Below are 17,274 nucleotides of genomic sequence, written 5' to 3'. Positions count from 1 at the left end.
AGTGTGCTAACTACTAGTGACTTATACAATTTTAATGCAGTATACATCATAAATAAGGTTAATGGAAATTAATAAAGGCTAATAAACACAAACTTTTGACAAAGAAAAAATAAAAATATACAATAAGGGGCTGCGGCACCAATATATTTTGTTTTCTCTGTCTATCTTCCACATAATATGGGAATAAGGTATTATATACATTATATGGTTAAAAATTAATCGAAATTATTTTAAATTAAATCATATTTATATTTATAAAAATGTAAATAATAAATATCCATACAGTGAATGCACAAGAAATATTCTTCTTTATAAAATACATAATATGTGTCTTTACCTTAAACTAAACTAGAGAGTCGTAATCATAGAAATACAGAATAATTTTATTCCGTTATGTGGGAGATAGACAGAGAAAATAAATATTGGTGTACCGGTATCTTAAGACTACATTTATATAAAAATAATTTTATTCGAAATAATATTTTAGATTTATATATTCATAAATTATCATAAACCCCGTTATTATTTTTATTATGAAATCAGTTACAATGGTTCTACTTTATCATATACCTAATATTCTTATGGCTTTTAAATATGTATTATATATATATATATATATATATATATATATATATTTTAATCTCAAACAGATGTAATTGGTTAATTTTATATCCCACTAATATTTATTACTATGTAAATAGGTATTGTAAGTGAAGTGTGAAGGTATAAAAATCATGATGTAATCAATCATCGTTATTATCAGAAACTAAATACTAATTAGTCAGTAAGTCTATAAGGATTCCGATAGTTGTACATATTGTGAATAAAATAACAATTATAAAAATGAATGCTTTATTACAAGAAGAACTGTCTGAAATAGTTAGTAATGGTGCGTTTGGAAAAAATCTCAAATATGATTCGTTTGAATTGAACAAGGAATACGTCGGAGAGGATCAGTACATGTCCACGGTGTTATTTGGTACAGTGACAACTTCTGACAAATCACAATATCAGGTTGTAATTAAATTAAAACTTCGAGATGAGGAGCTGAGAGTTAAGTTAAAAATCGATTACCAATTTCACAACGAAATTACAATGTATGAAAAAATTATACCATTTCTATTTGAATGTCACCGATCATTAAAAGGAATCGAAGACTGGCCATCATTACCTCGATTTTTTTATGGTAGTAATAAATGTGGCGAGTACTCTGAAAAAGATTTAATAGTGTTAGAGAACGTTAAACCTCTGGGATACCAATTGAGCGAAGAACGGCTGTTCATTGACTATGATCATCTTGTATTTGCATTACGAGCATTAGCAAAGTAAGTAAACACAGTAATATTTTTTTATAAAAACAAATTAATTGGAATATAATAGAATTGGACTTTAAAAATATTCTCATTATACTATATAATATATGATTTGTAAATTTGAAATTAAACTAATAAAATAATATTTTTTTAATCATTTGGATAGGTCTGACTACAAATTTCTTCTTATAAATAAAGGAATGATACTATTTTGAAACAGAACTAAAAATAATATGAATTAACGTCATGTCAGATAAAATATAATGGATTTGTTTTATTGGTATATATATATATAGGTTTCACGGGTTGTCATACACAGCGAAATATAAAGATCCACATAGATTACAAAAATATGTCATGTATCTTCGGGATACTCAATTTGACGTGGACGGACAATGGATGCTAAAGAACAACGCATTAAAGAAATTAGGCAAGCGAGGAGTCGATCGTCTTATTGAACGTAGCGGTGACCTTTACTGGGACAACGAGCACTTGCGACGATTTAACGAGCTCATCGATGATGGAAATAACACACTGAGACGTGCGCTGTATCATCGAGAACCGTTGTCTGTCGTGTGTCACGGGGACTTCAATAGGAACAATTTGTTATTTCAGTACGATGATTCTGGTCTTCCAGTCGACGTGCTGCTGTTCGACTTTGGTACTCCTCGTTACGGGTCGCCGGCTTTAGATATTTCGTTTTTCTTGTATATGAACACTACGAAAAATATGCGTGAAAGTCACTGGGATGACTTATTGAACGAATACTGTGCCACTTTGGCGAAATCCGTGCCTTCTGTCGTTTGCGTGCCGAACAGGGCTCAACTGGACTCTGAAATGGCTGCTTGTGCTATTTTTGGCTTTGCACATGCATCATTTTTCTTACCCTGCCAGATTGATCCTAGTCCTATAGATTCGGAATCGGATGAAGAAAAATCTATTGAGTTGTTATTACAAAGGGGTGGAGACAAAGGAACGGATCTAGTGGCTGATCTAGTTCAACACATTGTCGAAATGAGATACACTAATGTGTGACGTGGTTATCGGTTTCTTAAAAATTGATCGGTACTAATCATGTATAAACGATATGTTTATTTTGGTTGGAACAGTATTATGTAAGTTCTATGAGTATTTTTTTCATTATTTAAAAATTTCAAATAATATTATTAATATTTGTGTTGCATTATATATTTAGATGTACACAAAACTTACATATTATGCCATCGATTTAACTCTATAGAATTTAAACCATTATTTTATTGCTTCGAAAAAAAGTAGACTGTTCAATGCTTGTAAGATTTTTAAACTTAATCATAAAAATATTTAACTATTTTATATACGATGTAAAAATAATTTTTTCATCTTAATTTAATAAATTTCATTGTTACATATCATACATTAAGCGCTTTATGTATTGTGAACGAGTTCAAATTTGAAATTATAATTGTATTATTTACTGGTTATATTTTATTTAAATATAGATTTTAAATTGTACACGTTGTATAAACAACATCGATTTAAACACGAAGTAAACATAATAATATTGCTTACTATAGAATTATATTACCAAGTCTAATTTCATTGTTTATGTCTTAAATTATATTATAAGTACTCAATACTATAACAATTGAGTAAGCGCTTGTAAAATTTTGCGAATAGACCCTTTAACACAACATAATATTAAAATACAAAGAAGTTATTAATATAACTGAAATTAATTAGGACTCGTTTATAAGAAAGATATATTTATGATATTTTCTTTATAATAACTAACTAAAATTGTAATCGAATTATATACAGAGTTAGTGGCTATGTATTGTTATATATATTTTGCAAAGCTTTTTGGATAAAAAGATATTATTCGTAGGGTTTATATTATAGTATTAAGAATAATCTAAAGAGTATTAAATAAATATCTACTCAAGTACATACCGTATTACAACAGTTACCAAAATTATGTATATTTTAATATATTTTTATATATTTTTATATGAACAATATTATAGTTGCTTACTTAATTATTGACAAATATAATTTAACTTTAAAAAGTTGCTTCAGTATTTAAAATGTTCAAATACGTTTTGGCATCGTTATAAAAATAATAAATTTATAATTATTTACAAAAAAAAAAATTACAAATAATGTTGACTAGGTACCTAGTGAATTTCAATATTATTAGTTATAAACCTAAACATACATACCTATTAATCGGTATACCCATGCAATAACAAAAACAATCTAATTAAACTTCAATCAATAAAATAAAAATTATTATGTTTTAATCAAGTTATAAGGATTATACGATTACATATTCATAATCAAGCTATTAGCATTGATGATTCTAATCTAACATTGGAAATAGCAGAACAGTGTCTTTTGTTCTTAATTATTGTTTGTACTTATTATTTCTTAGTGTATCTTAAAAATGTTATTTTAAAGGTACAAACAGCGTAACGCCTCGTCTCATGGTTGTGACCCAATTAATTAAGAGACAATCCAGTAATATAGTGTTTTAAATCGTTTATAATAATAATTTTGTATATAAAAAATAATGAAATTTAATTATTAATTTTCAATTCTGAAAGTGTGAAGTGTAAATAAGTATTTTTGAAAATATTATAATATATTATTGATGTATAAAACATAAACAGACGCAGTATACAAATCATGATTGATATACAGATTTGAGATTGAGTGGGCAACCATATTTTGTGATGTTATCATAATGCGCTTATAAAAATCAGTAATTGAATGAACACAACTAAAAATATGTGTGAAAGTTATTAGGACGGCTTACTTGATTATTGGTCGACTTCGATGAAGTCTGTACCTTCCGAAGTCCAGGTGTCAAACAGGACTGAAATAGACTCCGAGTTAGCTATTCATGTCTTTCGTTGGTTTTTAAACGTATCATTTTTCTTAATTCATCAGATGGAAACTGATTTGAATTATAATGAGAAAATGAATGAAGAAACCATTATTGAGGGGTTATTGCCTACAGCTGGGCGGTGACAATGCAACAGATCGAGTGACTGACCTAGTCCAACACATCGTTGACATGAAATACGTGAATGTGTAATGTGATTAACTGTTCGATTGATTAGTAGTGATCAGTCATCACCATAATATTATTATGCGATGTGGATGTTCATTTTAAAAGTTCTATAAAGTTTTTACCTTTGTTATTGATTAAAAATGAGTATTATATTTTTATACCAAGTGTCAAAAACATTAAAAGAGAAATACATTTTCAATATTTTGTATAATTATTAAGACCTCGGATCAAAGAAATAATAAATTTAAATGTTTTGTTTTTTACTGTATTTTTATGTATTAATAATGTGATTAAAATATTTTTTATTTTTAATTGTTTATAGATAATCAAAAACGGTGTTAAACGACAATATAATAATTACATTTTTTAATACTTCACACGTACCAATAGTACTATTATTAGATATTTATGTTCTACCTAGTGTGAATCTACAAAACGTTATCACAACTAATTTTTTTATAGGTATATAATTTATACCATTGTTAACACGCGTTATTTATAGGATATTACAAGCATGTTATTCGGCAACAGTAGACAGAACACGTACTAACTTCTTGATTCAGCATTCCGTCATCATGTGATATATGAATGTTGTTTAATATGAAGTTTGTAATCTGGTTAAAATGTTAAACGATACATAGTCACATTATAGTTTGATTTTCTTATTACACTCGTACGTATATTAATCCTACTGTAAATTATTTTTTGAAAGTATTTTTATTTATTAATTTATAGAATATATAATGAGCATTTTCCATTGATTGTTGCATTTACAGAATGTTCACTAAGTTTGGAAACGTCATTAGACTAATTGGGACAGATAAACATTTTACATTATAAATATACAGCAGTGTTATTTTCCTTTACTCCATGTAGGTATTGAAATATACATACTGCAGTAACTATGAGTTTCCTAACTTATAGATCATTTGGTATATTATATACAACGCGTTTCTAAAATCAGAGCAAAGATAAATATTCATTACATTTCATAGGATTTAATGAATTAGTAATTTTAGTAGTATTTGTAAATTCTAATAATTAGATAACTGTTTTTATTTAGTTTTACTTCGAAAAATGTATTGAATTAATTAAGTAAGTTTATATCTTATCTTTAAGTGTTTATTTTGTTATAATAGTTATTATTTTATTTTGATAATTAAAATAAAAATTAGTTACATCCCATACATTTTAAAATAAAATTAATTAAAAAAATAAATATTATTTTATGTTCTACTATTTTCTTGTAATATACATGATAAATATCATACAATTTAATTTGGGTAACTTTAAAATTTCTCAACGGTTTTCGAAAATATTAACAATAATAATTTGTACTTTAACTGTTGATTTTATTTTATATCTGTATTAATGGTTAAATTTTAGATTTCAACTTAAGTACGATAATTGTAGGTTAATATTTAAGTTTAAATAAATTTGAGTTTTGTATTATTCATTGAGAATATTTCGTGCATTGAAAAAAAAATATTTTTTTAATATTTTAGTTTCTAGAAAAAAAATATATAGGTATTTCAATTGTATAATGAAATGAAAAAAAATTCAGTTTTAAATATATTCGTGCATTTAATAATTTTCAATTTTCATTACAACTGTAAGATTCTTCAGATTCCCAATGATCAATGATGAAACATGTATCTATAAAAAGCTACCAATTATTATTTATTACTAATAGTAATTGTATAAACTTTCATACTAGTTATAAATTATGTGTAATATGTAGATATATATGTCATATTTAATTACAAATAGTTAAGTAAATCATTATTTGAACAAAAGTAACTATATTGTATTTAGGTACTCAAACAACAATACCTATTATATGCTTATTATTTAACATATTTATGGTTTTAAAATTTATCAAAAGCTTGAAACTATGGAAGGCCTTGAATAATGAGTAAATATCGATAGTTAAAATAGCGTTTTTTTTTTTATTATCTTATACTTATTGTATTTTTCATGGTGATATGAATACCTATATTGTAATGTAATTTCTTCAATTTAAACTAAGTATTAATTACAATTATTTAAAAGTAGCTTAAAATCTTCTTTCGTATAAACTGAAAATTCTATGTCTATGTATTAATTAAATTTATGATGTATATAGCTACTACAACTCGTAGTAAATTTTATTCAGTACATTATTCCTTGTAATAATATCGCAAAATATATTAAAGCGTGCGATTAAAAAATTTAAACCTAGACATTTTAAGACTACTTAGTGTAGTTATAATGCAATATATATAATACATAATATAATACCACAATAGGTAATTTTAACATTATGTAAAATACTTGGTTTTTACAGTATATTGTGTATTATTATGTAAAATATCATTTTTTTTTTTATTACGAACCACAAAATAGTAAATACATAGTGTTCTTAGTGATAAATAACATTACATTTGCCTATTATCTATGACGTATAAAAAGTGATGACAAAATACTATTAGATTCATAATAATATATTATGTGTATCATATAAATTAAAATGTAATTATAAAATTAATGGCTCCTAGTCGATAATTTAATAAAATAATAATATTACTCTTATCGTGTTTCAAACACTTCACTTAGGTATTTTTCAATCGATATACGTTCTAATTTTAAAACGGTCGAGTGCAAGTAATAATTATATATAAAAAAAAAAAAAAAAAAATAATAAACAAACAAATAAAATGTGTTATTGTTATACGCCTGATTGTGAGGTTCGTGAAAACAATTTTATAATCTTTATAACGACAAAAAAATGTCATTTGTCCCGTCGTCTTTTTAACCGGCTACTATGAAAAATTATGTTTTCCCAACTTTGCGGAATGTCTGGAATACAGAGCGATGCCGGTGTAATGTAATTTTGCATTATTTTCGTTTTGCGCGTGGGACGGTGGACACGCGTCTACGACGACCCGACGGGAAACGGACGATAACGACGGCCACGCGGATCCGCGTTGGTTACGTGGCCGATTTATGCAGAGCACACGGACACGTTTAGTGTCTAGTGAATCACTTTGTATACGTCAAAGTCGACATGATTGCCGCGCGTATCTATAAAATGACGATAATCGTGTGCGACCCGTCGTAGTAGCAGCGAGCGGTGTGTCGACGACAGTACAGTTGTAGGTGACACGGTAATCGCACGGCCGGTAAACATTCGGCGCTATCTCTGGGCGGGCGCGAACGAGCGGCGGCAACGAGGAAAACGATAATATAAAATTACAAAATAAATACATCGACACTGCGCTCCCGTTATCGCGGTCGAGTGGCCCGTGTCACGCACTCGACGGACATCGCTCGACGACGTCTGACGAACGCGACGCATTCACAACGGGAACCGAACGCGCGATGAACACGAGTCGCGACTCGCTCAAGCAGTGGTTGTCGGACGTGCTGACGGCCGACGGGGCGTACGGCGCCACCGCCGACCGGCCGGCCACGTTCGACCCGGACAGGGATCCACGGCACGCGTCCCGGCCCAAGCAGACGCAGCGGCTGTCGTCGGTGGTGGCGTCCGGCCGGCTGACCGTGGCGGCCGGCGGGTCGCGCGGCCCCGTGGACGTCCGGCTGACCGTCAAACTGAAGCCGCCCGTGGAACTGCTGCGCACCGTGCTCAAGTCGGACCGGCAGTTCCACAACGAGATACACGCATACCAGAACGTGTTGCCGTTCCTGTTCGAACACCTGCCGGAGGGGGCCCGCGGGCCCGCGCTGCCCGTGTTCGTGTACGGCCGCAACGAGTGCGGCGCCCGGTGGCCAGAGGACGTCGTCGTGCTGGTGGACCCGCGCGGCCAGGGCTATACGCTCGCCCGCGCCCCGGAACACGGCGGCGGCGCCGCGAGCGCGCACATGGACTACAACCACCTGGCCGTGGCCATCGCCGCGCTCGGCCGGTTTCACGGCATGTCGTTCACCGCCAAGCAGAAGAACCCCGTGGCCTTTCGCAAGCTGGTGGGCAACCTGCGCGAGATCCAGTGGGACGAGGACGGTTGGCTGGTCAAGGGCAACGGGCTCAAGTCGCTGAGCATGCGCGGTGCCCGGCCGCTGATGGACCAGGAAAAGTACCGGGACGGCAAGCTCAAGGGATTCCTCACCATGATCCGGGAGGCGGACCGCAACCTTAAACTGGCGATGACGCCCAAGGAACCGTTCGCGGTCATATGCCACGGTGACTACTGCAAGCCCAACATACTGTTCGAGTACGACGAGGCCGGGCAGCCGCGGGACGCCATGATCACCGAGTTCACAGCCGTCAGGTAACTTGTATATTGAGATTCACTATGTTTTTAAAGGGGGCTTTTGCAGCGTTACATCGAAAAACCGCGTTTCACACGTAGCTTGATCGATTTTACCTACCTAACCACCCCGTTTCCGCCTATTATTATTGTTGTTGTTTTACGGTAAGTATAACCGACCGTGTGAAATTTTCGTCCTTAAATAACGGGTTTCGCATACGTTTTGGTCACATTTTTTACAATTTGTTATTATTGTCTTGTGCGTTTTTAGACTGCGAACGAAATTGCGTTTTATTTTGTACAGTAAACATTAAATCATATTATTATAATTGTTGTGTGATAACAAACTAATTGTAGGTCTTTGTAAAACGAAATTGTTTTCATCACGGTCGTTGGCGGGATGAGTTATACGCTTTAATAATCACAAAATCGAAATTAAAATTCTCTGAAAATATTTATGTGACTATAGATTCCATAGTCTATACGTTTTAAAACGTACGCATATTATAGTGGATAAAATAAATAGTTTTTGAATCATTGTACAGCGCTGACCGATAGGACGTGCTTTAAGTCATTCAAAATCACACTTGATTACTCTCGCGTGCGTATACCACTGTGCAATATACTTGGTTTAAGTATTTAATATTATCACTAAAACTTATATATATATATATTTATGGTACCTAATATAATATACGTATATCACGTCACTGTATCATAAAACACTGTGGCGGGCGGGAAGTAATTGCGATGGAAACAGAGACTATTTTCAACGGATAAGCCTATAGAGATTTACATAGAGGCATATCAAAAAGAAAAAGGATAAAAAAGTACATTTTAAGCTGATGCAAATCGTATTTCATATAACTTAATCAACTCGGTTATTTTGTTTCGTCACACAATGGAAAACCCTAAAAAGCTTATTTAATTCAAATACAACAGAGTCCGATTTTCATCTCCCTGAAATTAGATGGTTACCTCTTTTTTTTTTTTGTTTAATTAAACGTTTTTAACAAAACATTGAACTTAATGTTAAAACAATTACGTACACACGTCAATCATGTTTTATAAACGAATTATATTATTAATTTACATAATAATAATAATACAGTATATACGCACAATAATAAAATAACCATCAACTAAAATATAATACAATTCAGTGTAGTGATATTTGAAATTACATTACACTGCACAATACAATTTAATTGTTATGATTAAATAATGAAATTGGTCTTTATACATTTAAATATTATTGATTATTGGTGGTTAATAATAATAAATGCTATACGTTTAAAGAACGATGATGATAAATTAATTAAACATAATAAATATATTATTAAGTACCTATAATACATATATACATTTTACATACACTGTGTATAGTTGTTATGTCATTTTTTTCATTCAGCTATTCAAATTTAGTTTAAATATTATATTACATTGATAATACTATTGTGATGTTATCAAATCGGTCATTTGAAATTTTTGTATAAACATTTTTAGGAATGCGTAATGTCAAAATGAATTCAGATAGTTTTATCATAACAACTAGATTTATGAACCCGAATTAAGATAGTTATAATATTATTTAGACTTACATGTTAAAAACCATTGAATTTAGCATCAACTGTGTATTGGTAATAAAAACTAAGATTAAAAAAAAATACCAACATTTTAGTTGTACAAAATAGATATTACCACATATTTTACATTTAAAGCAATGAAAACCTAACTGTTTATCTTTAAAAGACGATGAATCGTTTGATTGTATTAATATTTTTTTGATGACAAATAATGTTTACCCTAACAAATTCACAATATAAAAATCAAAAGATCCGCCTCTATGAAATCTGTACAGTATAATTCCCAAGATCGGTTCACCTTTATACAATCGATAATAATATTGAGTTTATCATTCAACAAAAAAAGAAATGTACATAAACGATCACGACAATACATTAATCAGCTCCGCCCTTGAATTTGCTCATCGTTCCCCGAATATTTTTGATAGACCATTATACCGCAACATGTACCTATATACAAACATGTGTTACGGGTGTAACCCGAAACACCCTTCGAATGCGAAGAAAAGATAAGACGACCAAGGCGTTAAATTGTGTACAACGTTCATTCAATAAATCAATTTTTACAGTGCGAATTGGCGCGGGACTGTGCCAAAAATATACAAGAACATAATAATAATAACAATAATAATATATCGTACAAAGATATTCACACCCCGAGTACAGTTTGATTTTTTTTTTACAATGTTGTAAATTATAGTCCTACTCCGTAGAGGTTAAAGATATTATTATAATACTTATCCTTTTATATTGATAAAAGAAACACGCTTTCCTTTTTAGTTATAGTGACATTTCTTTGGATATAACTTTTATTGTCAAAATATTATAGATATTCAAATTTACTAATATGTAAAAAATAAGTAATACCAATGATATTTGTTTTTCGAGTTAAATTTTAGTAACTGTACTTGCATTCGTATAGTTTTAGCATTATGCACATACTTAGATAATATTATACATCAAATAACGTTTGCAAATGCCATTGCTCGTTGACAGTATGGGTGATGATTGAGTTTATTCTCGTGTAACTTCTGTAACTAAAATCAACATTATTCTTATCACATATATGCTAGCATTGTACTTTTGTAGGTTGAATGCATAGAACAATTTATATTAACTACCCGTATCTTGAATAATAACAACGAACAATATCACATCGATTTTCTCAAATTCCTTTTCGTTGTACAATTTGAAATACTATAACACAAAGTAATCATAGTACATAAAGTTTTTTCATTTTCATTATGCAAATTAAATTTGAGTTATATTATTATCTTTGTCGTAGTTAAAATAAATAATTCTTGTATGCTTATTATTTAACTGCCTATGTAATATATCATCACAATATAGAAGTCTTCAATACTGTATAGGAACCTACCAATAAATAGTTTATCTAAATGAATAATGCAATGTTAATTTAATTTGTAAGTAAGTATACAATATTTTAATCGTTAATAATTAATTAATCGAAAAAATCGACTTAATTAAATACATTATTTACTATAATTTTAGTTTAAAGTACTAAACTAAAGTAGTACATTTAGAGCATAAACTCAAACAATTACTACAATAATGACCATTATTATGACTTTTTTATTCGATAATGAAAATAATAAAAAAGGGTTACTAAATTGTTTTTTTATGTGCGTATTATGATAACCATCAATTGATGTTGATGTTTATGACGGTCAGATAGATACATTAAAAATTACGATTTTGTGGGGAATTTTAAATTACAATTTTATTTGTTTCTAAATGACAAATATTATTATATAAAAGTAGTACTATTAATATCATAATCATATACAATAAAGTTAATAGGAAAAGATTTCTAAACAAAATAATTATTTGAATTTCGAGAAAACGTGATTATAACGTAAAATTATTTTCGGTTTGATATAATTTAAAAAAATCAAATGGCTTAAGTTTTATTTTGTTTTGTTTTGTTTTGAGATGAAATAATTATTTAAAAATATTGTAAATGCATATTATAGTATTATACACAGTATTTTTTTCGACGTTTACATTTTTACGCGATTGAATATTTAACAAAATATAACAATTTTTCTCTAGTGATTTTAGTTATTTTGTTTTAATTAAAAAAATATATTTACCGTAGTGACTTTTCGCCATTAATTATATTATTATTTTTCGTATATAAAAAATAAGTTTTACTAAATATAAAATTACAAAATACACATAATTTACTATAATAATATGTTAAACATGTTGTACCTAAATATGCTTTAAAAAATTCAAATATAAAAATGAAACGTAAAAATTTTAATTAATATCATATCTAAAAATTAAACAATATATCTTCTTTGAACGTAACATGATGTAGAAAAACCTTTGTTTTTTCTTTTGGGCTCGGATTAGTATTTCAAGTTGACTTATACCAATAGTTTGCTTTAATAGTATCCTGAAAAGATTAAGATGCTTGATTATATTTTATTTTACTAGACACTTTATATCTGTGGAACATTTTTTGACTTGAGGTATATACATTATTTATCGTATCTTTCAGCGTGGTTTATATTATGATGAGCACGACTCCTCGAAAAAAGTCAGTAATTCAGGGTAGCTAAGAAGTGGTGAGGAGGAATTAAAATCTTAAGTTTGTCGTTGGTGACGCTACACGACTTACGGATAGAACTAATGCGTTTTAACTAATGGAAAACCGTAATATTTTCTCTGAAAACACGAAGCAAGGCTTTGGTAGAATTATGGAGGGAAAATAAAACAAAATCAAACCAAACATGCATTATACTTCGACTTGATTATAAGTGCGTGTACCGCCTTAATGGTGATGCAATAGTTATTGTAATTTACCTATACTATAATAGTACTATAAGTACCTACATGCATTTTCATACTTCTATTTGGGTTTTTAAACATTCAACAGGTACGGTTCGCCCGGACTGGATTTGTCATACTTCCTGTACAAGAACGCGGACAAAGACGTGCAGGACAACCGGTGGGAAGACCTGTTGGCCGTCTACTTGGAATCGGTGGTTGCCGTGCTGCCGGCAGACGTTAAGGCACCCACCGCGGAGCAGCTGCACCACGAGCTCAGGTTCCACGCGTTATACGGTTACGCGCACCTGTTGTTCGCCGTGCCGAACATGATCAACGACAACCCTCGCGGACTGTTGGACATCGATGGCGACGACGACAAGACGACCGTCGAAGACCTGCTGGTCGCCCGGATCGACGCGGCTGACGAGAAGATAACCGAAATCCTTTCAGGGACCGTCCGTCACATCATCGACCACGGTTACGCGGAACAGTACGAGTTCTCGTCGAATTCCCGTCTGTAGGGCGAAGACGAATATGGCGTTTTGTCAATAATTTACGTCTGTTTTGACGTTATGTATTATATTTTTAATTATTACTAGGACTATGAATTTGTAGCAACGCGTATTTTTTTTTATTAGTTTATTGTTAAATGTAGCTTTCTTTACAGAAAGTTTCACTAATATTATATGACAATGAATTTAAGTTTAAAACATATTTTATTTCGAATTAATTAGCTATAGGTAATTTTTTTTTTATTTATTGCATTTCAATATGCAGTTTTAAAGATTTTAATTGTATTTATTAAACATTTATAGTGCATAGACAGCTCTAACTATTATTATTTTATCAGTCCGGTGCAAAATCGTTTTCTTTTGTTTTTAATCCACGAAATACGTTTTGCCTACACCGCCATAATGTTATCACCTCTTCAGACCGTACGGTATAAACTTACCGATGCGTTAATTATTCAGCTTTAGCCGGCGCTTTCACAAAATTATCGTCACGTCCCAGTCGGTCGGTACCTACGCAAAGACGATGGTGTCGGCGTCGTTTCTTCTAGACCGTAAAGTTCACATCTATAAATTGTCCTGCATCTCATCTCTCCGGCTGAATATCATTATACTACGATTGTTTTTCGTCCAATCGCGTAAATATAATTCAATATAATATTATTATAACGTTTGCCAGAGATAGAAGGAATAATAATATAATAAAAAATACTTTCCGAATTCAATTAACCTGTAATTTATAATACAAAAATATTTGTATTGTTATCGTTTGTTCGGTGTCGGACGAAACGAAAAAAAAACAAACTAAACAATTTTTCTACCCGGGCCCCCGAGCCCGCCCTCCCGCACTGCATTATTATATACCGTTCGATATCGCGGAAAATCCGCTCTTCCTCTTCCATCCCACTGCCATGACCGAACACCGTGGTCCCGATACCATTTGCCCGAATGGATTTCCAACCATATCCGATTTTAACTGCGCCCTGGCGGCCAATAAATCTGAATTTAACCGTAGTCCACGCGCATAAAACATTTGTCGTTGCCGCCAGCTAAACGCGCATTAACAACCCTTCACCTCCGCTACCAGGACCGTAAGTAAATCGTAACCGTAGCCACCGCCACCCGACGCCGCCATCGCCAAAACCTCCGTCGTCCGATCCGTGTCCCGCACAGCAGGTCCTTTCCTATAATTATGTACGCGTGTCTTTTTACCTATATAGCACCATAGGACTGTGGCATGGGAATATGAGGTGTCGACCCGTTGCGCATATAATACAACCCGATATGGTTAACAGATGTCGATCGCTATTCCGTGCGCGCGTGTGTGTGTGAGTGTGAGTGTGTGTGTGTGTGTGTGTATCTTATCGATAATCCGATGAGTGACCAAAAACATAGTAGTATTATTATTATTTTATTATTGTAATGTTATAATAAAGTGAATGTACGTGCGTCGGAAACTGTAAATAAATTTAAGCCGTAACTTGTTTAAAGTTTTTTTTCAGATCGAAAAAAAATACGAGAGAAACGGGAAGTCGATTTCCATTCGCTAATTGCCCCATAACTCAAAACGACGGTATTTTTTCCGATACGCATTTTGTAGGACTGGTAATTTTTCAAACAAAATCAGACTGGTAGGTATTATTATAAAATTTATTTTCTTATTTCAGAAAGTCACTCCTAATGTAATTAGTTTTTGACGTTCGTCGATTTTTCAAGAAATATATTTTCTTTGTTAACATTTATTTTTCGTACCGATAACGAACTATATGCCCAGTGTGTATTCAACATTGTAAGATCATTAAACTTATTAGAAAAAGCAGTTTAATATATGTCGTCATTACTGATTTTGTGTTATTCGAATTGGATTGTAAACATGTTAGTATAATATAATCATCTTACATTATTAAAAATATCGATTTAATTTTTTTATAGTACTATCAGTGTTATTATTATTTTAGGTGATTATAGTTTTTTAAGGCCTGTGTTAACCCTTTCCCTGCTGAATTATTTTTTCACAGTTCACAGCACTGTGCTGGTATTAAATTTTATTTTTAAATATTTTTTTCGTATTGTTTTAAATATTATTATAGTTCAAATAATATTAAAAATATTATATTAAATATATTATATATTTTATTATACTATATTATTATATTATTATATTATTAATTTTTTTAATATTTAAAAAAAAAAATTTCTAGTATTTTTTTTAGCAGATATTAGTTAATTAATTTAGTGATTGGTTCTCAAATAGTCGATAATGAACTATATTATTTCAGTTTATCAAGTAATGACAATTTGGAAACCCTAGAAAATCAAATAAATTATTTTGCTTATAATTTTTTCAATATTTATCATATATATATTTTTTTATTGTCTCTTTGGATTCATCTAATTATTTACTATTTAATGATATTATCACATTATCGATAACAGATTTTTTTGATTTTTAAAATGATAGGACGCATATGTGCATCCATAGCACACCAAAGTTGTTTACATAGTACGTATAAGTGCGTCCATAGCAGTGAAAGGGTTAAAAGTACATTATTGTAAACTTTAATTTAAAAATTATAAATAAAATATCAATGCAAAATTTACTGTTGTTCGTATTGGGTTTGCAAATAGAAAATAATTAAATTATTTATTAACTGAAATTTTCTTATTCCTAGCAATTTATAACAATTGCTATGGAATAAAAATTACATGATAAATCAGTACTACTAGATTACATAGATATGCAATAAAATAAATATTAATTATAAAATATTTAAAATAATGTGTAATTAACAATTGATCCAACTTTCACTCAATTTATAATCATTAGTAGTAGTTATAACTACGAATATTTTTGTACATACACAAACTATATTAGGTACCTACAATTGTTCTTTCAAAACTTTAAAAATTTAAAAATAAACTACATGCGAACCTATATTATAAATAACCATAGCAGTAGTTTCTTTTTAAAATAATAATATAATTACAAAGTTCAAAAAACTTGACTATATTTTTTATTCATTTTATGTATTATAAAAATATAATTTGTTGTAAATATTGATTTCCATAGTTTTAGCTTAATGTCAATTTTCAGCTTTTATTTATCCATTAGTGTATTTTTTACAAAAATAATAACCTGTTAGAAAAGTGCATTGTATTTTTGATGGTTTTTGAGGGCTTTGACTGGAATAATTTAAGTGAAAACTGAGAGTACAACATCTGGGGACATCCACAGAATTTCGTATAATGTAGTTTTTGTGGTGTAGTGTTATCGTAATTGAAAAATAAACGAACACTTCGACATACCGCCTTTGTGTTGATTTCGATTTAAATTGAACTTAATTCAAAAAATCTATTAATTTTTGATTTGTAAAATTAACATAATATAAATAATTTGACAAAATGTATAATGACGCGTGTTTTATAGTAATCTACCTATTATAATTTGATTGAAAGAAAATATATCTACGTTTATACTTTTGAAAACATATAAAATTGATAAAGCAATGAATAATTAAATTTTTGTGAATTTTATTCTAAATTGAATATCAAACAAAAATCATATTACAATATTTATAAAACCCTAAAATAAATAATTATTGTTGAAATTGTAAAGGTACCTAATTCTATGACATTATTTGAATATGACAATGGTATACAAAAATGTTTTTGAGATTACTTTATGTAAATAAAAAAAATTGATTTTGTTTCAAAAAATAACTTTTTAAACCGAAATTAAAAAAAATTATGCATTTCTACTGGGAT

At 30.3% G+C, this 17,274-nt stretch overlaps 2 protein-coding genes across 3 annotated transcripts; both read left to right on the top strand.

Moving 5' to 3' along the window:
• Positions 1-756: 756 nt before the first annotated feature.
• LOC113552774 lies at positions 757-2,874 on the top strand. Of its 2 annotated transcripts, XR_003405184.1 has the most exons (3): positions 757-1,325; positions 1,610-2,428; positions 2,509-2,874. XR_003405184.1 is itself a non-coding variant. In XM_026955694.1 (2 exons), exons 1-2 carry the CDS (start codon positions 844-846, stop codon positions 2,346-2,348), a joined length of 1,221 nt encoding a protein of 406 aa, XP_026811495.1. In that variant the 5' UTR covers positions 757-843; the 3' UTR covers positions 2,349-2,874. The 2 variants fall into 2 exon arrangements, 1 of the variants encoding a protein (XP_026811495.1); XM_026955694.1 differs by having other exon boundaries at positions 1,610-2,874.
• A 4,553-nt stretch (positions 2,875-7,427) lies between these two features.
• On the top strand, positions 7,428-13,679 carry LOC113553429. Its single transcript, XM_026956756.1, has 2 exons — positions 7,428-8,636; positions 13,107-13,679. The coding sequence occupies exons 1-2, from the start codon at positions 7,729-7,731 to the stop codon at positions 13,519-13,521; spliced, it is 1,323 nt and encodes a 440-aa protein (XP_026812557.1). The 5' UTR covers positions 7,428-7,728; the 3' UTR covers positions 13,522-13,679.
• Positions 13,680-17,274: the final 3,595 nt, after the last annotated feature.

This window comes from Rhopalosiphum maidis, chromosome 2 (assembly GCF_003676215.2).
Source record: "Rhopalosiphum maidis isolate BTI-1 chromosome 2, ASM367621v3, whole genome shotgun sequence".
Taxonomy (NCBI): Eukaryota; Metazoa; Arthropoda; class Insecta; order Hemiptera; family Aphididae; genus Rhopalosiphum; species Rhopalosiphum maidis.
This window is presented reverse-complemented; position numbering and strand designations above follow the sequence as displayed.